The 20,974-nt window shown below is 43.3% G+C and overlaps 1 protein-coding gene across 3 annotated transcripts in view; it reads left to right on the top strand.

The window, feature by feature from the left end:
* The first annotated feature begins 1,739 nt into the window (after window positions 1–1,739).
* The window catches only part of USP22 (ubiquitin specific peptidase 22), a 112,472-nt gene continuing 93,237 nt past the window's right edge, over window positions 1,740–20,974 (top strand). Inside the window, exon 1 of one of the 3 annotated variants that reach the window (XM_075058803.1) lies at window positions 1,740–2,618. In XM_075058803.1, coding sequence (XP_074914904.1) covers window positions 2,493–2,618 — 126 coding nt within the window. In that variant the 5' untranslated portion in view covers window positions 1,740–2,492. Of the gene's footprint in view, window positions 2,619–4,683; window positions 4,897–20,974 lie in introns of those variants that run through there. The other 2 variants (XM_075058802.1, XM_075058806.1) reach the window with 2 other exon arrangements.

The following is a 20,974-nucleotide window of genomic DNA, read 5'->3' as shown; positions in this document are numbered from 1 at the left end:
TACGAGCCAGGCAGACTGAACAGTCCGTGTTACTGTTACAGGAGGTCTCCCATATGGCACACAGCTAACGCTGGCAGGACAGCATGGCCTGCTGCTGCTTCACAATCTGAGGGTATAAACTCAGGTCTTTTGCTAGCCATATATTCCCTAGTTGCTTTGCCACCAAACCGAATAATGAAAAAACGTCTCTTTACTACCCAGATACCCTGCTTTCTTTTAAAATGGCAGCACCTCTAAGGAAAACAGAAAGTGATTCTGTCCTCAGGTGACAGTTGCAATTGTTTCCTATTTCTGCAACTTGCAGCAGTAGGCCAGGGAACTGGAAAGGGACTCATAAAAGTCTGCCAGGTAAAGACTTCAAGATTGTAGCTCCTGAGAAAGAACGTAAATAGCATGTATTGAAAAATGGATTGATAAAATAATGCAGCGGTACTTCACCACTACCTTTCTTGCTGCACAGTCCTTCCAGGGCTTGTGTAAGAACCTGGTCTCTGCAAAGCCTGCTGCCTGTTTTTTCACAGATCATGGCAGAATTCCCATCCTTTTCCTCTTGCCTCACTCCACCATTGTGTAACCCTATAGCGTGTGTGGCATACAAGCTAAGTGCTACGAACAGATTCAGAATTTTTTCACTGTCTTCTCATTTCCTTGTATAGTCATTTATAGGAAAAAGCTGAAATACCACTTCTGGTTATACAGTACTTTTGTTTCTTCCCCGTGGAAGCACCAGGAGAGAAGGATGGCAGTACAGAGGGACCATATATGGTCCTCAGGGCACATCGGAGCACCGCACAGCTCTTCTCCCCAGACCCCAACGACCTCGGCAGGGCCTGTTACACCCAGACCTGCCCCCCCCCTCCCCGCGAAGCCGCCCTCGACTTTTTGAACCTGCGAACGATCAGGAGGCGGGAAAGGCCTGCCCCTCCTCCTGATTTTGTCCCGCAATACCGGCTGACCTAACCGGAGGAGCTCGCTGTGGCGTTACCGGAGCCACCACCACCACCACCACGGGGGGGGGGGGGGGGGGGGGGCGGGAGCCCTGAGCGGCGCGGAGGCCGTTAACAGCCGTTAGCGCGGCCGCCCGCCGCGGAAGGCCAAGGCTGCCAGGCAGGGCCTCTGCCAAGCACACGGGGGCACAGGCGGGGAGGCAGCCCTGCCCCGGGGAGGGGGAGCTCTGCCCCGGGGAGCGGGAGCGGCCCGGCCGCCGCCGCCGCCGCCCCTCTCCCCTCAGGAAACCACTGAGGGAGCAGCGACACAGCCGGCACCAGCGGATGTGACAGCAGCGCTACCCCCACAGCGCAGGCTGCTGCTGGGAGGGGACCGCCCCCTCAGCCGGCTCTCGCCAATCCCTTCGCCTTGGAACGTGAGTGACGAGCCTTTCGGCCAGTCCCGCCGCAAGACTCGCCACGCAGGCCCCGCCCCGTCTCTCCGTTGGTCGGATGTCCTATCAATCGGCCGAGCCCTTCCCGCCCCTTTCCGGCAGGGGGAAATGCTAGGTAGGAAGGGTGGAGGGGGGAGAAGAAAGGGAAAGAAACCAATGAGACGCTAGGGAAGGACACCTCAGCGGCGGAGTGACAGGCGGGGGGACCAATTGCCGCGCTCCTTTCCCCCTCCGGCTCCCTCCCCCCAGGGTGGCGGGGCAGAGGGGGCGCACCTACCGCCCCTTCCCCGTTGGTCTGTCCCACTCCGGGCCTGGCGGGCTAGGTTGAGTTAGCGGCTCGGACCATTGCTCACGGCGGGCGGAGGGGGGGGGGTTGCGGGCGAGGAGGAGGAGGAGGAAGGAGACGACGAAGGAGGCGGGGGGGGGGGCGGTTTAAAGAGACAAGAGCCGAGCGGGCGGGCGGCCGGCTGGGGGAGCAGGAGCGGCGGCGGGCGGAGACTCGCCCCCTTCCCCACACACGCTCGCTCACACCGCGGCCAGGGTCGCCGCCGCCGCCCCCCCCACCCCCCCTCCCTCCCCTTCCCCTCCGCCCGCCGCTTTCCACAGCGGCCTCTATGAGGTAGAAGGGAGCGGCGGCCACTCCGGGGGCGGCAGCGGCCGCTCCAGCCGCCTCCCTCCTCCTCCTCCTCCTCCTCGCCTCAGAGAACCCCATCTTTGTGTGTGAGGGAGAGGGCGGGCGAGAGGGAGTGCGCGCTGCCCGCCCGTCGCCGCCGCGCTTTTGTTCGGAGCCGGGGAAAGGGGGGGGGGGGGTGCCGTGGCGGCGCGGAGCCCCGGCTCTATGTGCCAGCCGCTCCCCGCGCCCCCACAGCAGCCGGCGGGGGCGGCGGAGGCCGCGCGGCAGGGCGGCGGCGTGAGGGGCCGGAGCCCCTGAGGGCGGGCGGGCGGCTGGGGGGGTGGGGGGGGGGCGAGGCGGTGAGCGGCCGCCCCGGCCCGTGCCCGCGTCTCCCGTGTCTCCGTGTCGGTGCGGTTTGCTGCGGAGGGGGGGAAGGGGCCGGCTCGCTGCCCGCCGGCCCGGCCCGTTTGCGGGCGGATTGATGTGGGGGGGTCTGACATGAGTCCGCCGGCGGCCGGGTGCTGCCATGTGACCGGCTTCAAGGTGGAGAACTGGAAGCAGAACCTACGGGCGATTTACCAGTGCTTCGTGTGGAGCGGCTCGGCCGAGACCAGGAAGCGCAAGGTACCGGGGGCGGCTCGCATCCACCCCCCTTCCCTTCCTTTCCCTTCCCTTCCCCGCACACGCGATCCCGTCCCTTCCCCTCCCTCCCTCCCCCGACCCGCCCGCCCTCCCTCCGCCGCTCACACGCACTCCGCCGCCTCGGCCTGCCCGCGGGCGCGGGGAGGGGTCCCTCGTCCGCCCTCCTTCCCTCCCTCCCTCCCTCCTTCCTTCCTTCCTTCCTTCTTCCCCACGGGGCAGGTGGGCCCGGGCCTCCCCCGTCCCCGCCCCGCCGGCAGGGAAGGGGCCCGGGCTCCGGCACGCTGGCGGTGGAGGGGGGGAAGGAGGAGGAAGCGGTCGGTGTCTCCGGCCTCGGCGGGGGGGGGTTGTTACAGCGAGGCCGGTCACCGGGATGGAGGAGACAAGCCAAACCCCGGCTCCCGCCGGTGGGGTCTCCCTCCCTGCCACCTGCCCCGGCGGTGGGGACGGTTTATCCGCAGCGGGGTTGTTCCCGCAGCGCCGCCGCTGCCGCCTACCTCCCCGGAGGTGCGGGAGGCAACGAGGGTTTCCCGGAATACGGCGGCGGGGGGGAGGGGAGGCCCGGGGCAACGGGCACGTCCGGCCTGCGGCGGAGCTTTGTGCCGGGGGGGGGGGGGATTGCGGCCGGGCCATCCGGAGCACGGCGGCGTGTGCGTGGGGCAGGCGGGGAGGCACAATGGCTGGGAGCGAGTCTGCGGGTCCCGGAGGGGCGGGGAAACTGGTTTATTTTATTATTTTTTTTTTTCCCCTTAAAAAAAGAAAGGTGTTCGTTGTGGTAATCCACTTGGGAAAGGGGATTCCTGCTGTAGTGGGGCCGGGGGGAGAAAGGGATCTGGTTGAGTCTGGAGGACAGGGAAGGGGAGAGGGGAGTTTGCTCTCGGAGTGTGTTGGGGCTCGGGGCATGCACTGCGCAGGGAAACAGCAGGAAAAAAAATCCGTGTTAATGAGGCAAAATGCAAGAGGAAGAGCACTTTTCCCCACGTATCTTCTAAAATTACATCCCTATCCACATGCATGTTTCTGGAGGACTTCTCTCTTGACTATGCAACTAATTACTGTTTTTCCCTAGAATCAACTAGTTTTTGCTTCAAAGTGACTTGGCAGATTTCTATCAGTCATCATATTCATGACTGAGGAGGGGAGCGCAACAGCTACACGTAGCAAAACTTGGGTTTTGGGACAGCACAGACTGTGTTTGTGCTAAAGTAACCCATTGAAAACTTTGTGATCCCAGTTGCTTTGCATTAAGCTGCTCAGCTTATTATTCATAATAGAACTAGAGTATGAAAGATGTACTTCAGGGGTGAGGTGGCTAACCGTGTTTCTGTGTTCCATTTATGTTCTCGGGACAATCCAGTTTTCCAGTTTTTTACTTAAAGAGGAAAAAATGGAGTCTGAGAAGAAGTATATTTTAAATGTATTTAGTTAATTGATGGCCCTGCAAAATATAGTCAAACTTGTTTTCAGAATTTATAATCACCTACAAGTCAATATTATGAAGTATATTAGTCAAAATCTGGTTTTATTTAGCCTTTAGTGTGTCAAAATACAAATTGGCATGTAATATGTGGTACTTACAGCTTAAATGGAGGAAAAAATGTACATGTGCTGTGGAAGAAAAAAAAATGACAAGTGAGCTAAGAAGATGTCTCAGACAAATATAAATCAAGTGTTATGTGGAAGAGTGAAAATAAAATTTCATTAGCAAAATTACCACTTTAGCTTTTTTTTTTTTTTTTAAAACGTGGAGCATCCTTTGTAACCTGCATACCATTTGTATGCTGCAACAGTTCGGGTTTTTTCTTCTGAAATCTAATGGTAGTGATGTGTTCATTGTTGCTTGAAAAAACAGGTGGAAATAAATAATATTCCATTGTAATCAATCTGTTCTCACTTCCTCTTTGCACAGCCAGGCTCTTAAAGCAGAACAGGATTGTTACAAAATTACCTATCATCGCATGGAAAACATCAGTTTTCCAAATACATGCTAAAAATGCCTTTTTTTTTTTCCTCCCCCTTTTTTTAAGCAGGTTACCAGTCTGAAAATAGTTGGATTCCTGAATTCAGCCAACCTGAAGTATGTGGGAGTATGTGATCACATACAGGGAAACATTTTGGCTAGCTGAATTTGGGGTTCAATTCCCAGTCTATATTCATAAAGATTGAAGAAAGTATATAAACAACAGTTACGGTACTTATCTCTCCTGCATATGAACATGAGACCTTCTTCCATGGAATTTTTCTTTACTGAAATTCTCTGTCCGTATGTATACCTTACAGTTTTACATGTAAAATTTGATAAATGCTATTTTCTGTTCGGAGGCATGTTTATAGTCCAGTAACTAGAAAACAATCCTTTGTCCTTCAATATTTTATCTATACATACATTATGTATGTGTATATATATATTTTAGGAGCATAGCTCTGGCTGCTGAAGAGTACCTATTTATTGGTGAGGATTCTTGTTCTTACTCCTAATCAAAATGATGAGGTCAAATTAAAGGTTTGGTAAAAGGTGGTTTTCTTCTCTGTTGCAAAACCAAGGACAATCGCATCATTCATCGCAGCAAGCGTTCGACATATGTAGTTGATCGTTAGTGGGAAGCATTGGTCAGTTTAACTGTTAGTCAGATGAACCTAGCTGTAAAAAATGTCTTGGCTGTCTGGTGATAGCCTGATGTAAATTGTTAGGTTTCTAGAATGGTAACGTACTATCCCTTCTAAGGCTGTCTTAAAAATCTAGATAGCAATGGAAACTGCAGGGGGCAGAAAGTGTCCATTCCTCCTGCTTTACTTACACTGCCTTCTGCATTATGCTTTGGAAGACCATTTTAATGCTGCTTGCTGTTTGCTATTCGTTTTTAATACATACCTTTTCTGCGAATAAGCTTTTATGAGCTTCAGCTCTCGGTTCAGTATGCTTTGCAGCTAGCATTTTGAATAGAATAGCTGTAAAGGACAGTTTGTAGTTGGAAAGCTATCTCCTGAACACGTATTTGAATTCTCAGTCAGAAGCGAGAGGTAATTATGTATATACCTCTGTAGGTACTGGAATTCTGGTGAAGGTTTTAGGCGTATGTTTGCTTCTGAAGCCTCGTCTGTGCCAGGATTTGAGCTGTCGTCATGGTGCATCATTTTATCTACGTGAAGGAGCAAGGCTGTAGCTTGCCTCACCTCTCTGCATCTTGGCTTAAGTAGTAAAGTGCAGCCGTCGTAGTACATGGTGTTCTAGGCAAAGGCTTTGCCATGGTGTAAATGTGTTGCTGATGGGAAAGCCTAAGCAAAGACAAAAACTTGTCTGTCACACTGTTTGAAGAGTGGAACAGGAAAAGGGACAGTAGAAGAAATCTGATGAATGACTCTTGAATTTTTAATAATTGTGATTAAAAGTCGGAACTAGATTTCAGGGCTTAAGTTGTATGTGAAGTGGCACAAAATCAGGGTTGACTGTCTTGGCTTCAGGACTTTGACCTGTAACTCTTGATTTTTAATTTGTGATCGTTAGAATCTGTTTAATAAGTTGATGGCAAAGCTCATGTTTCTGTAGGTCGTGGACTTTACCTTGAATATTTTGATGTGGAAATTACCTCACACTTAATTAAGTAATACTGTATAAGAGGTCCTTAAATTTGACACCACTACCCGCCATTCAGGAATTACAGGACAGACAGAGGATGCTAAAAAGACTTAGGCCAGCCCTTCGTGTCAGCTTTTTCCATTTTTCTGTAGGGTCTCACTTCAAACGCTTTGCTTATTCTTTTAGAATTACAGATGAGAAAAATCTCTTTTGCAGTGCTGAATATAGTTTTTGGTTCCCATCAGTGAGCAATTAGACATGTAGATGCATCTTTGTGTCTAGGAGGAGTTGGTAAGTAATGGTTTCAATGCTTGAAGGGCAGCGGAATTTACAATTAAATTCTGTCTTACTGGACTATACACCTTGGAGGAAAACTGTCTTTCTCGTTCTGAATGGTTCTTATTATCACTGTTCTGAAAAAGTTCTTGATGATAAAAGTAAACTGCTCATCATGACCACAGTCATGATATGCACAAGTCCTATCTGGAATTTCAGAATGTTTGTTCTGTGCTTCTGCCAATAGATCAAAGAATAATTGCCTGTCAGAGGTTGTACACTCTCATTGACAGCGGGTGCATTCTAGCATATTTCTTCCTGTTTGAGAGCTGCTGTTGTTTTTTCCATTATTCTCTTTTTACATGGACCCTTCAGACTGATGCTTTCAGATATGAAGTAACATTTTCTTACATAGGTGATGACCTTTCTTCAGGTATCCTTCTCCCCATGTACTTGCGACTTCAGTCCTTCGTTCCTTATAATATTTGACAGATAACTGATTCATAGATACATAAAACTGAAATGACTCTGGTTCATTTTCTAACTTTCAAAGTAGGAAAAGCTTAGTAGTATCTTAGCAAATAAATGCCATGTCATGTTTTCAGTAGCAAGTGTTGTGGTTCACAGTCTAAATCATCGTGTTTAGTTCTTGCTAAAATGACCTTGCAGTCACAGAGTAAGCTAATGGTGGAACTTTTCATTTGATGCCTGTTGAGGCATGCTTGCTCATGTGGCTTTCTTTCTCCCTTTGCAGCCTTGCCCCATATACCTGTCCAGGAATAGGGAAGTGTTGCTTAGGCGATTTGCTTTGTACCATAACAGATGGGCAAGGAACCTTACCAGGCTGTGCCGCCTTCTCAGGCTCGGTGTTTTGATTGCTTAAATTAATAAGGAAATCTTAGCTTGTTTTTCTTTAACGTTTTTAGCATATGCACCAAACTTGTGGATTACAAATCCTGTGGAGAATTTGAAAGAGGAATCCAGGATTCAAGAAGCATGTCTCTTTTTCAGCTGCATACTCTGCTTTGGCTGCCTATGTGAACTGTCTGATTCACTCAGGAAGGACGTTCTTCTTTGCCATGTGTTGTGGGGACTACCTTCTCCCTAAAGGACCATAAGAAGTGTCAAAATCGACTGCAAGCTTCATTGTTCAGGAGGTCTCTGGTTTTGTACCTGAACAATCTTCCTTAGTTCTTAACCTCTAAGGAGTAAAAAGGTCCTTAGACCTGCTGAAGGTAATGTTCTCTTTCCTCTTGGCGTGAAGACACGATCTTTGGTGTGAGAGATATCCAGACATGAGATGTTAGCTCCGTACACGGCAGAGCCTTGCATATGTGGGACGAGCCAGATTGAGGATGCTCCACTGAGTTTATGTCTTTGGCACCGAAGAAGAATATAACACAAGACCTTCCTCTTCCTAGTGGTGTTAATCCCTGTTTTGTATCCTCTACCATGTTATTTTTTTAAAGAAATGGTTGGTTTCTGGGCCAAAGGTTAGGAATTAGTCTTGTGCCATGAGGTGCAAGGTGGTGAATAGCAATTCTTGAGTTGTGAGATCTGAACCATCAGGACTTAACTGAGCACTTGCTCATACCTCTCTCAGGTCAACACTTACAGTCTGATTTAAAGGTTACACAGATCTCTGTCATCGAAGCTGACTCATGAATAATAGTTGTATTGGAACTATTTCGTTCTCTTATTTTTTTTTTTAACACGGATGGAGAGACAAACGAGCACAATAAATGCAGTTTTTCCCATACTTTTGTTTGTTCTCTGTTGCAGAGAAAGAAGATGGATCTGCACAAGCTGACAAAGGAAAAAAATAGGGATATGCTGGACAAGAAGGCTTCTTTTTGGTTTTTTTTCTGTAGTCTTAGGAGCAGTTAAGGCTTGCTAACAGCCAGGTTGTTGGTCAGGAGCAGTTGTAGCATCTCTTTAATTTTGTCTGCAGTCAACGATCTTATTTGCTTGATGCTGAAAATGTTGAAAGCTTTAAAACTAGAATGACAGCTAGTAGTGTGAAGGTGAGCAGAGTGGAATGGCTTTGTTTGATTTGCTGGACTATCTGTTGAGCTTTATTTTAAGCCATCAAAGCTTTAAACCCCAAACAAAGGTTAGCTGATATCCTCATTTTTGTTTCAGGCCTTAATCTGTAGCGTTAACATGAAACCAGAGCTGCAAATGAGTTTCAGATCTTCTGCTCTCCTTCTTTCATTTGAGGATTTTCTGTCTTAGTAACTGCAGTAACAAATCGACGGGCAAATGCTACTGGCTGATTGATAGTGGAAGCTGCCTGCTTGTGAATTGCTGACTCCCCTTCTCCTGACTTACTACTACTTGAGTCTGAGAAAAAAAAAAAAAAAAGTATGTTTTCCTTTGGGATGTACTCTGGGGATCCTGCTTTGTAAGAAGTGCTGTTGAAACTGTTTGATTCCCAACGGTGGCCGATTTGTTTTAAACCAGAGAAAGATTAACTTGGTTTTAAAAGCTCATGTTTCTCACATTAAACCTAGCACCCATACTTTTTCCTGTTTATGTGTGACTAACTTGGAACTATGGTTTCTTGATGTCCTTTTCCTGGTAGATGGAGGACTCTTTTTATCAGCCACACCTTTCCATTTCATTTGACTGATAGCTACTTGAAAGCGTTGGGTTTGAGGTTTTTAATACTTGTATTCCCATGGTTCTCCAACTATTTATAATGTGTCTGTAGCATGTGGCAGCATCTAAGGTGATGAGATACATATGTACTCTTGCTTATATATCAATTATAGTGGCATCACAAGAAAGGCAAACTGAAGGTGACCTGTATGCATTTTGCTGGACTTACTAGAACTATATTTTTTAAAAGTAATTTTTTTTTTAACCATGCAAAGAGCCATCACTGTTAGAGCCTTTCTAGACACAGACAGAAAGAGCTGCCTAGAGCAGCTATCTCCAATCTCTTGTTAACCTATGGGCGATGGAGCTAACTGGGTGAAATGCTGTGATGACATTACAGTTTATTATGTTATCCTGGACTGTGTTGTCAGCAAGCAGTGCTGGAGCATTGGGAGAGCCATATGTTATCCAAGAGGCCTGAATTGGGAACCTTTTCTTAGCAGAAGCAGTTCTAGAAGCTGATAGATCTGTTCTGACTGGATGAAAGCTCTGTCTTGTTATTTGTATTCTTCTACATATTGATTTGGCTGTCCTGTGTGTAAACTCTGCTTAATTCAAGTTAAGAACCTTGCTGCATTAGCTAGTAATATTATCAGTGTTGTAAGGAGTTACTCATTGCAAAATTAACCTGCATTCTATTCGGTTCAGAACACCTTTTTTCCAAGCAGCGGTACCACATTAATGGAACTTGCATAGCAACTCCAGAATGCTCTGTGGTTTACTTTAGTGCTAGGACAGGTTCCACCATGTTGATCTCTCTCTTTTAAGAAAAAGAATAATTTTATCTACTTCAAGACCTATTTGACGATCAGTAAAGTGAACTGCTACCAGACACCAGTTGACTCAAAGTAACCTGAGATTCACTTTATAAGTTGGTAACTGATGAGAGGCAAGTACTCTTATCTTGTCAGGTTCTTTTGTGTGTGAAATGCAGCAAATACTTGAGTTTTTTCAGTTCTCTATTTAGGTAGAATGTTATGCAAGAAGGTGTTTTGGTTTTGGGGTTTTTTTTTTTTAAACCTCTCAGTTATATGTAACACTAATAAATATTATTATTTTTTTCTGTCTGTTTCTGCTGCTTTTCCAAGTTGGTAAAGATAACTTTTTCCCCCCTTCTCCTTCTTTCTTTCCTGTGTTTAATGGAGCTTGAAATTAACATGGCTCTACTTGTCTACCTTTTGCATAGTATCACTGGTGATGTCAGCATATCCCTGGGAAATATTTCTGTGAAGGTCTACAGTGTACTAAATTTGTCATTGAATAAAAAAATTGGGTATTAGACAAGGTGAAACTTAAAAAAAAAGGAAAAAGTGGACGTGGTAACAAAAGTTGTTTTCAACACACGTAAAAAAACCCACTAGTGTCTTTTTAGCATAAATATTGCAGCTAGTGCAAGTTCTCATGTCCTGTAACAAATTCTGACATTAAACATGTCAAATATATTAAATATCCTCATATTAAAAGTAGTAGTGAGAAGCAGCTTGCTAAACATGATGCTGCCTTTGTAGTAAGTCTGAAAAGAGAACCTAGGTTTAACTACGCTTACACAGTCTTGTTCTTATACCATGCTGGTTTTGCAATGTGACAGTTGCTTTGCACGCAAAGCTGAGCTCTTCTGTGCATACATGTAAGATGTAAAAATATAATTATTCATAAATTCAGTGAGTTGTATTTATGTAGAATTAAACTGCAGAGATGATTAATCTACACTTCAGTTAAGAGATTATTAGAATATATCTTCTTTTTCATTAGCATCTTAATCTGGAGTTCTGTGTTGCAACTCTTGCACTACTATATTAAACGAAGTTTTCATCCATATATACGTACGTGTGTGTGTGTGTTAATCCACAACTTAAAAAGTTGTATGTATAAATCCAAAGAGTAAAAGTTACAAAATTAGTAACAACTTTATTTTTGCCTAAATGCATGAAAGACCCTGCAGTATTTGAATATAGTGAAGTGATGGGGATGATGGAGTATCAAATACTCATGTGGCACTGAGTTCCATTTGTGGTGATTGCTTCGCTTGTCACTCAGAAGTTCATGCATCCAAGTAGCCTTTTTTTAAATAGGATTTGGCTTTGGATTCATCTTACTGAATTGACTGCCAGGGCTTTTATATGTATGTTTTGCTTTTGTTTTGCGTAAAGTACAGACTTGAATTCTTTTACTTCAGTGTGTGTTAGCACAAGGAGAGAAAACAGCAGCTTATAACCTTTAGTTTTGTCTCCCCCCCACCCCGATTTCTGTTGTCTTTTTTTTAAAAAAAAAAAAAGAGGAATCTTGCCCTTGTTGTGTCTTTGAACCACCTAATGTTATTCCGTAAAGTTTGTCTAACTGGTATTTGTGCTTCTGTCCTGTGCATTCAGACTTGTTATTACATGCAAGTCAGATTTTAAGGGACCTTCTTTAGAATATACTTGGTAAATAAAGGTAAGATTTATTGCACAGCAGATGTATGACGACTTTGTAAGTGAAGACAGCTGAGATAGCTGACTGATTTCAGTACCTCATTTGTGTTAGGTGAGGTTTTGTGACCCTGTGCCCTGCAATGACAAATGCAAAATTTGTCTTAAGGTTTTATGTTTTTCTTTGCTGTGCTTCATTATCTTCATATTACTGCCCAGTTTTGTTCTTAAACTGGATCGCTGTTCTGCTTGGCAGCTAGTGACCCGGGTGAAATTCTCATATAATCTTGTTTTCTGTATATTGCTGACTTCTGTCATGGTCTCTTAGCAAGCACCCCCCCTCCCCCCCCCCCCCCAGCTTATTATTGGATATGTTTATCTGAATGATTAACACTCAATTTTTTGCTCATTCATGACTACATTTTGTGGTTTAGGTTGTCAGGTGATCTTAACAGTGATGTGGAGAACAGAATAAGGAAAGCAGTGAAAATAGTTTTAAGAGTTATTGCAGTTATGTGCATAAAGAGGAGCAAGGCTCTCTTCTGTCATTCTGAGGCTGTTCCCAAAGGAAATTGATCTTACGCTTTGTCCAGCATAATATTATATTTCTACCCTTAGTGATGTGTTTCCTTGTCACATAGTAGTTCTGCTTCTTATAATTTTTCTTGATGTGCAAGTTCCAGAGTTGCCCCAATAAATCCAATTTCTTTTCTGCATCTTCTTGTAATTTTTTTGCATTGATTCAGTTACCAGAATTGATTCAAACTTGCACATGCAGAAGAGTTGCTTTCAACCACTTGTTGGCTAATTGAAGGCGCCTAAATCACGAAGTGCAATGGAGTGGTACAAAAGTTCATAATTATACAGAGTATATCACTGTATATCTGTGCAATAGTGCCAAGTGTGAAAATGAAAAATACACACGGAGCATAAAAGAAATTGCTTTATGACACTAAGTAAATCTTTTGTTCATCCATGCGGTTAAGTATTTAACGAAAAGGAAACTTGAGGGGAGAGATCCTGGTATGTCTGAGGTCACAGGGACATCTCGTAATTGGAATGCAAGTTTTCAGGCCCTTACTGAAAGATTTTGGGCAGTAGGAGGTGGGGCTTTTTTGTCTGTCCCAGGCTGCATACTGCAGAAGTCTGACTGTAGAAAAACAGAACTCTAGTTTAATGGTAACCTGAAGAATTACTTTATTATAGCAATTCTTTATAAAGCAAGCAATTTAATTCTCCAAGCACGTTGTACCTGTAGGTTGAAACTGTTCTGCAGACAAGTTGTTTTAAGCAGTGGTAAAAAGAACACAAGAAAACGACATTAAGGAGAGGGTGAGTTCCCAAATTGACAAATTGTGAAAGCTTGAATTAAAATTTTAAAACTAGTGAGTACTAGGGAGACACAAGTATGTGATGCAATTGGCAGATGGTTTGGATGAGAAAAATGCCGTTCAGATACAGCATAGGGCAATATTTGATTTACCAGAGAAGAGCAAGAGATGTGAAATTTGGACATTTCTGTGCATTATCACCAAAGACTAGTGAGTGGGGAACATGAAATCCAGGTCTTCAGCTGTGGGTGTCTGTGTGTCTTTCCTTAACAGGGTAAGGAATTACCAGCTTTTGGCTGCCTGTTCTTGCTGTCGTACCATTCACTGTATTGCATTGGTGCGATTGTGCTGTGAACCAGAAGGAACAGATAAAGATGAAAAACATTTTTTTTCTCCTCTTAATAATATTTCAGCTGAATTGGCTCTGTGTTATGTGTCAGCGTAGGGTTGAACAAACAGCTGTAGCATTGGTAGCTTGAGGGGAGGAGTGCCTGGGTGATGGGGGAGGACCTGAGTGGTGACGCTTGGAGGCTGCATATGGCAGTTTGAGTAACAACTGCTGCCAGTGTGCAACTGCTGCCTTCCTCTGGACTTTGCCACTGACAGATTGACTGTGTTTGAATGTTCTCTATGTACTAATGGTTTCTTCAGTAAAGTGTGGCTAATACTAACTTCATTTGAAAGGTTCTGTGAAGTAACCTCTGTTACTGCTACAGTTGTGTGATTGTACCTGCTATTGTAAGTTTTGCAGGCTGTCATGATGTAGTAGTGTGTGCTGAGCCTGATATGTGAAGCTTGTATTTTGTTCGCCGTCACTAGAACTTATTCCTGTATGTAAATAATTTGCTTCTACGCGAGTTTCCTTGTGAAAAATAAATGAACCAGGGAGTGTAGAATGCCTGTAATCTGTGATCAGCTATTACAGAAAATCTGCTTTTCATATGACATTTAATTTAATGAAATGAATAGTATTTTTCTAAGTAATCAAGTTATGAGCCACTTGTTTCCCTCTTTAAACAGGCCTGTCTCTAAGTTAAGATTTCTGTCTTTTATAATCAAACTCTGCTAAGATGTTTTAACTTTTTTTTTTGTTGGTTTAAAGCATCTGGTCACGGGGCATGTGCCTAGATCATGCTCATGCTGCATATAGTTCAGGATGATGGGATAATGGGATTGTAAATTAGCTCTTTATGGTACTGGTTTTCCTCTGGCCTACTTCCTTGTGTAGTCTAGAGCAGCCCGAAGGCTGTTCTGAGCTGTGCCAGCTGGCTGTGGCCCTGTAGGACTGGTGTGCCAGATGGAGACAGCAGGAGAAAGCAGCACTCTAGTAAAACCCTAACGTGCTTCCTAGGGTCGAGGAGAGGTGCTAGTTCTTCAATCCCATCAGGGCATCCTTGGGCAAGTGGTTGAGGTGGTATGCAGTAACTCTTGTAGTGGTACAGCCATGGAAAGGACTGGATTAGGGGGTCTGTGGGTGTTTGTTTTTTTTTTTTTTTGAGGAGATGCATAATACAGGATTCAGCTCTATTTTGAGTGTGTTAGCATCTCATTTTTCTTAGCTTTATGCTTCTGTACTGTATCTGTGAAATATTGCACTCCATAGCTTGCACAGATAACTTTTTTTTCGATTTGATTATCTTAATAGTGAGCAAGTATGGTGTTTCCTGATGTGTTGTCCTGTTTTGTTTTTTTTCCTGACTACTGAAAAATGCTGTTATCTATGAGATATCCAGACAAGAAAAAGCTCATGTTTTTTCTTTTTTTATTAAACTGAAACAAAACCCCAAACTCTTTGTTTTACTGCCCAAGAATGACAACTTTAAACATGCTGAAAATGAAAGATGGAAGTTTTAATCCCTTCATTTGGTGAGCTGCTTTATAGTTTTTACTGAACGAAATATATTTGTTAGAATACCACTGAAATCTGTTGTTTGTGTTACTGCATTATATTCAGGTAGGCCTGCTGGTCCACCTCAACCCTGTGGCCGCCTTTGTATTCAAGAACAAGCTTAGTCAGAGTAGTCTTCCAGCAGCAGCAGAATAGCCTCACCTGTGGAAGATGTACCCCACAAAAACCATGAGTTTGAAAATTTCTACCTTGTGAAGATGAGGACAGTAAAAGGGTGAAACTCCTTGAAGAATCATATTACCTGATGGCTGCTCAAACAGTAGATGTTTTCTGGAGGAGCTGAGATACACCAGCTTCACCAGTGTTTCATCACTCTCTTGCCGCAGACGACTTTGTTCTCATTGCGCCATTAATGCAGCTAACACTTCTAATCCAGCAGCCCAGAATAGCTGTCAAGCCTGGATTTTACTCTGGTGGCATTTGCTGCACAGATAGGTGATACAACCCAACATGCTGAACTGTAGCTGGAAGAAAAAACCCCAAACCAAACAACAAAACAACTGATGCACGTAAGCCTATTTTGGTCAGATATTTCAAGTGTCTGATTTAAATAAGCTAATACACTCAACATTATAGTATGTGAAAAGGCCCTTCTCCTCACAAGAACAATTTACTTTCTTTGACAGAAAAAAAACCCCTGTCAACCTGCAGAACTGTATGGATGCTGGTGGGAATAGGCAAGGAAGGGTGTGCCCTGTAGCTTCCTTGCTCCAATGATTTATCTGTGCTGGAGGAGTGAACTGGAAGGAGAATGGACCACAGAAAGCAGTGGCTATCATATTCCAACCCAAATAGTATCTATGTCTGCTCTTGAAGACAGAGTGCTGGTATTTTTGTGATCCGGTAGGACATTACATAGATTTGGGAGTCATCATTTTGTCTTTGTTAGCAAAGATGAGTGATTTCAATCTTATCATGAAAGATATACTAGCTTGAAGTAACAAAGTACTGGGAAGAAAAGTATGGTAAGAAATAATTTACAAACTGCTCTGGGGGAATTAGAAATAGAACTTCGTACTTCAGCACCGTTGTAATTTCGTGGGAGTTGGGGGGTAATGTGTTTTTGTTAGGATTGATTTGGTTTGTTGTTTGTTTTCCTGAGTGATCAACCATAGATGACAGCAGTAAGTGTGATCTCTATGAATAGTATGAATTAATTCGTGTTTCAGAGTAGTCCAGTGGAGCTTAAGTGGTAGCACTCTGCCCCAGAAGACTGAAGTCCAGTCTGTGGACGCTTCACACTAAACTGTGCCCCTTGGATGAAGGTTGGTCTTCCCAGCCAATACAGCATTCATTTCATCATTACAAACCAGTATTAAAAAGCTTTAGATGCACTTCCCTGATTTCTTTACAAAGTAGATTTTTCCAAACTGAATTTAGTTACAGGGTCTGCTTCAACTCAGTGTTTACTCCTCTTTGCTAGACAACATTCTTGGTACCTTTTTACTTAAGAGAGAATCTCAGGGAATTGGAGCTAATTTCCTAGCAAGCTAGTAGATGAATTGTAATCACTTCCTTACAAAAGTCTCAACACATATTGTTCTTTTAATTCTCTCTCATGCTGTCATATTTGAGAGTTTGGAGGTATGTTATATCTACTTACAGGTATATGTTTGAAATAAAGCTTTTCAAGGAAATTGTAAAATTTTCCTTTTGTCATGCAGAAAGATGTGTTCTATGTAAAGCCATGCTGATTGTGATGCCCACTAGACTGTTCCTGTCACTTTTAACATACTTTTATAGCCAGCTACTACTAATAGTTTGTGAATTAGATTTTTTTTTTTAAAGATGCAATTGTTTTGTCCTGGTCTTCCTCAGTGCTGAATCCCTTAACCTCACCTACTCATATGCTTCCAAATCACACTGCCTAACTTCTTAAAGTATTTCCTTCAAGTTAAGATCTTGGAAGTAGAACACATAATCTGTGAAATCAATTCTATAACCATTAATAGTATACATTTCTTCTGGTTCATGAAGCAAAGTAAAGTTGCATTAGAGGCGAAGCTGATATTGGTGGAATCTCCTAACTGCATTTCTAGAAAAATTCCTAGCAAACCAGATCAAAGAGCAGAAGTCATACTTTACAGTCCTATCAATTCTGCAAAGCAAAAGTTCTAAGTATGGTGAGTGTTCAAGCAGGAAGGTGATTCCACTGTGTTTTCTTCAGCTTCATGGCTTTCTTCACTTCCCTCTGCAGTTTTTGTTTTTTTTTTTATTTTTTATTTTTAAAAAACTTGTGGTAAGGAGCTTTTGTTTCCAGTTTTCTTCTCTTTGTGGTCAGTTAGCTGGGAAAGTGGAATGGGTGGCCATGAATCTGCCAAACAGAATTCCTTAGTATAGTTGGTTTTGAGAATGTCATCTCTGACCTTCCAGTGAGGCCAAAGCTGGTTTTGAATCTGCACTTAACTCTCAGGTAATGGCATGTACTGTTGTAGAACACACAGAGTTTGTCAAATCTTTTAACTTGGTGTAAGTAACATCCTAGGTTGGACTCGGTGATGGCTTTTTTCTGCAATTCGCACCTGGCTTTCAGAGTGGCTTATTTCATGTCAGGTTGGTTTGACTGGATACTTTAATGTTTTTGTGTTAAGCAGGAGAAATCTGGTGGGCTGTTTTCTAATTTTTGTTCTGTAACTGTTCTTTGGAGCACATCCTCTATCATAGGCAGTACCTTGTTTTCAATGGCTGCTTTTTTTTTTCTTTTTTTTCTTCCATACCTTGAGCTTCCCTTGGTGTTCCTCCTTCTTTGGCTGTACACTGCCTTTTTCCCCTAGAAATTATCTGTTTGTTTACAGCTTAGGCAAACGTCTGCATTTCTGTGCTCTTAATTTCTTTACGTGAGCCCACCCTTTCGAGTCTGATCATGAAGAGCTACTCCTGACACAGTATCTGAACAGACTGCTCTTCATGCTAAGGTTGTAAGTGTTAATCTTGCTGCAGACCGGGGTGATAATTCATTGCTGTCACAGCAACACATGCTTAAAGTTGCTTCTTGCCAGATTTGTTGGCTATATGCTACACAAGAGAAAATTATTTCAAGAATCTTATTGCATAGCCAGATGCTGTAGAACTAGTGCAGTCAACCTCCCCTCCCCCTTTTTTATGACTGTTCTGACTTCAGGGAGGAAAAAGTATTATATAGTGAAACACATTCCTGTGGAGCACTAGTAAAGAGGTAGATGAACTTCTGATCGTGGCTAATTTTTCTGGTTTTGCTTGTAGGGAAGTTCTGTTTTGTGTTCAGGTTAAAAAGGAAGGCAGGCTTTTAAGGTAGGGTGAGGGAATTTCAGAAAGAATTAACCAGTGTCCCCCTTGCTGTTCTAGTTGTGTTCTATTGCAGTAGTTGGGTGCTGTGGATGTTTTATGTTTACTTAAGAACATGTGCTAATGACTAGATTGGCTTGATTGTGAAGAACTGTAGCTTCTTCTGCCATCTGTGTACTTAGGCTCTTTCAAAACAAACTTTGTGAACTCTTGTTTGATAATGGCCAGCATAGCTAGGCACTGGCCTGTAAGATGCTGTTTGGTTTAGTTACAACTACTTTAGCTAGGTTAGGTGGTTATAATTTATCTTGCTTGAAATTTTTACTCTGTGCTGCTGAAAATGCCTAGGGATACATCCCCTGTTCCTGGAATTTATGGCTGTAACTTACAAACTCCTTGTTATTTGGGCTCACTGGAGGGTGATACTGTAAGCCAGATCACAGAGTACAGGTCACAACTGTTAATCTGTCCCTTGTAAGGCTTCTGCAAGCACATCAGTAGCTGTTCTGTTTCTGAGATGTTGCAGAGCTCTGAAGAGGAAAATTGGTGGCTTTTTGGTACAGGATCTGAGGTTCCCCAGAACAACTTAACATTTGCCCTCTTATACATGCTGTAGAAAAATGCAAGTTATTTGATGGATAGCTTCTGAAAAAACTACATTTTGTGCACAGTGGTGTTTGATTACCAGGGAAGTGAGATTTATTGACTGTTTAGTCAGATATAAACTTGCTAATATGCTTTTCCCAGTGTATTTCCAGCATAAATCTCATAACGTCCAATGGCGAGGCGTTGTGTCACCAATAACTTTATCCTCTCATATATTAAGAGAAGTTGCTGTAGAAGTTACATTATTATGAATGGGTTCCCATAGGTCAAGATCCAGGCTGAAATGTGGTGTTGGAAAGTTTGCTCTAGTATCACCCGAATTGTGTTTCACGCAGTCTTCCCTACTTTTCATTCTTTGTGCCTCAATTATTTGCATTACCAGATTATAGGAAACACTGTCTTGAAAATCAGAACTAGGAAGAACAACGTTTAGACCTGGGTAAACCACCTCTTTACTTGGCAGGGATAGCTTTTAAGCAACTGGAGGTACTCTCAAGAAGGCCTGAGGCGGTACTCTCAAATTATTTTTTTAATCCCACTGTAAAGCTTAAAGACCATGTATTTGTCCACAAAACACTGCACATGCTTATAACCATAGAAACAAAGCAAGAGATCAGAACTAGAAATCTGCATGGGATCTCATGTAACACTTTTGCTCTACTCTGTGTGAGATTACTGGTGATTTGCAATTGTAATACTTTCCTCAAGAATTCCCTGGTTTTGCTTCAAGCACTTAACTGGTTTTTCAAGTGAAATATGCCAAGGCAGTTCTGTTTTTTGCTCAGGTAAAAAGACTTAGTAATTCACTTTCTCCCTGACTCCCATGTTTTCCCTTGTCATCCCCATCCCAATGCTGTAGTTTGTGCATATGTATTAGCGTTTCATTTTTCCATATACAGGGGCTTTAAGAGCCTAGACAACTTTATCCTGCTGCTGGGGTAGCCCGCACAGCTCTTCAGAGCTGACTAGAGAAAGGTTGAGTTCTTGGTTTTATTTCTGGCCTCCACTGGCATGTATGAGTAAACTATAGATTGAGGCTGAATCTGTCTTGCTGTGTGCGTTATAGATGTTGAATTTATTACTGGTACCATTTCTGTGAGTGTAAAAACAAGGATTTGTTTAGAACAAATTGCAAGATGAGTTCTCAGTTCTTAGTAAAATGCAGATTGCACTGTGGTTATTTTTAATAGCAAATAAATTTTTTTGTTTTTTTTTGGTTTTTTTTTACCAATGCCAAGCATGTGTAAACTTCTGCTATTATGTTAACTTTGATAAGGGGTCTGGAGCTTTAATGAGCTGTTAGTATACCAGCTAATGCCCTAACCAGCAGAAAGTGTTATTAAGTCTATCTTAGTTTTGGAAACAGGGGTGAGCTAGATCAACAGAAGAGCATACTAAAAAGTACACCTCATCTGCCAAAGAATATTTGTTAGTATGCTGGGAGCAATAAATAATTAAGAGTTTCTGAAAACTGCTAATGTTCCTCTAGTACAGGGAAGAACAAGGAAAGCCAATAATAAGTATCCTACTTGTCTCTTTCCCAGTGAGACTGCAGTTTGAGATCTTCAAGTCCAAAGCAGCCGTTCCCCCCTCCCAAATTCAATTGTTCAGTTGGGAGACAAGAAGCATTAAGCTTATCTATTTGCTTGAACTGATTGATTTCAGACCTCAGTCATTTGCAGCTTTGGGGCAGAGCTTGCGGAGTCCTACCTTTTGATGATGTTTCCCTGTTGGAATGCAATGTGGTAACTTTTGAGATTGCATCAGATGGATTCCCTGCTTAAGGGGAAGCTGTGGATACAGCAGACCATCCATGTTGATTTGGGGAGAGAACTGAAACTGAGAAGGGAAGGAGAACACACGGAACCCATGCCATCTGTCCTTTGGCTTGTTCAGGCTTCTCTGCAATTCAAGTCTTCTGCTTACATCCACTTGATATCAATTATTACCTTCTAGCACAACAAAAAAACTTTCCGGTTTCTGTGTGGAAAGTTAGCAAACCAAAAATAATGAGAGATGGAAGCCCATACAACATCTAATGCAAAGTGAGGGAAGGCAGAAGAGTTAGAAGCAAAACCTCTTGTTTTGGGTGGGGAGATGATGGAGGAAGAGTGTGTCATAATACGGACAGTTCAGGAAACCTCTGGTGTAAGCAGTGAGGATACACCAGGGAAGTAACTCTAGTAACTGGCTACTCAAACAGCTTAGACAAGCCAGAGTACTGTTCCAGTGTAACTATCCCTTCGTATCTCAGAGGTGAAATACAATTTTGGCTTGATTCTGTCAGAGTGGGTTTTGGTGATATAGCT

This window comes from Buteo buteo, chromosome 27 (genome assembly GCF_964188355.1).
Source record: "Buteo buteo chromosome 27, bButBut1.hap1.1, whole genome shotgun sequence".
Lineage (NCBI taxonomy): Eukaryota > Metazoa > Chordata > Aves > Accipitriformes > Accipitridae > Buteo > Buteo buteo.
Note: the sequence above shows the minus strand (reverse complement) of the source record. Positions and strands in the feature narration are given on the sequence as shown.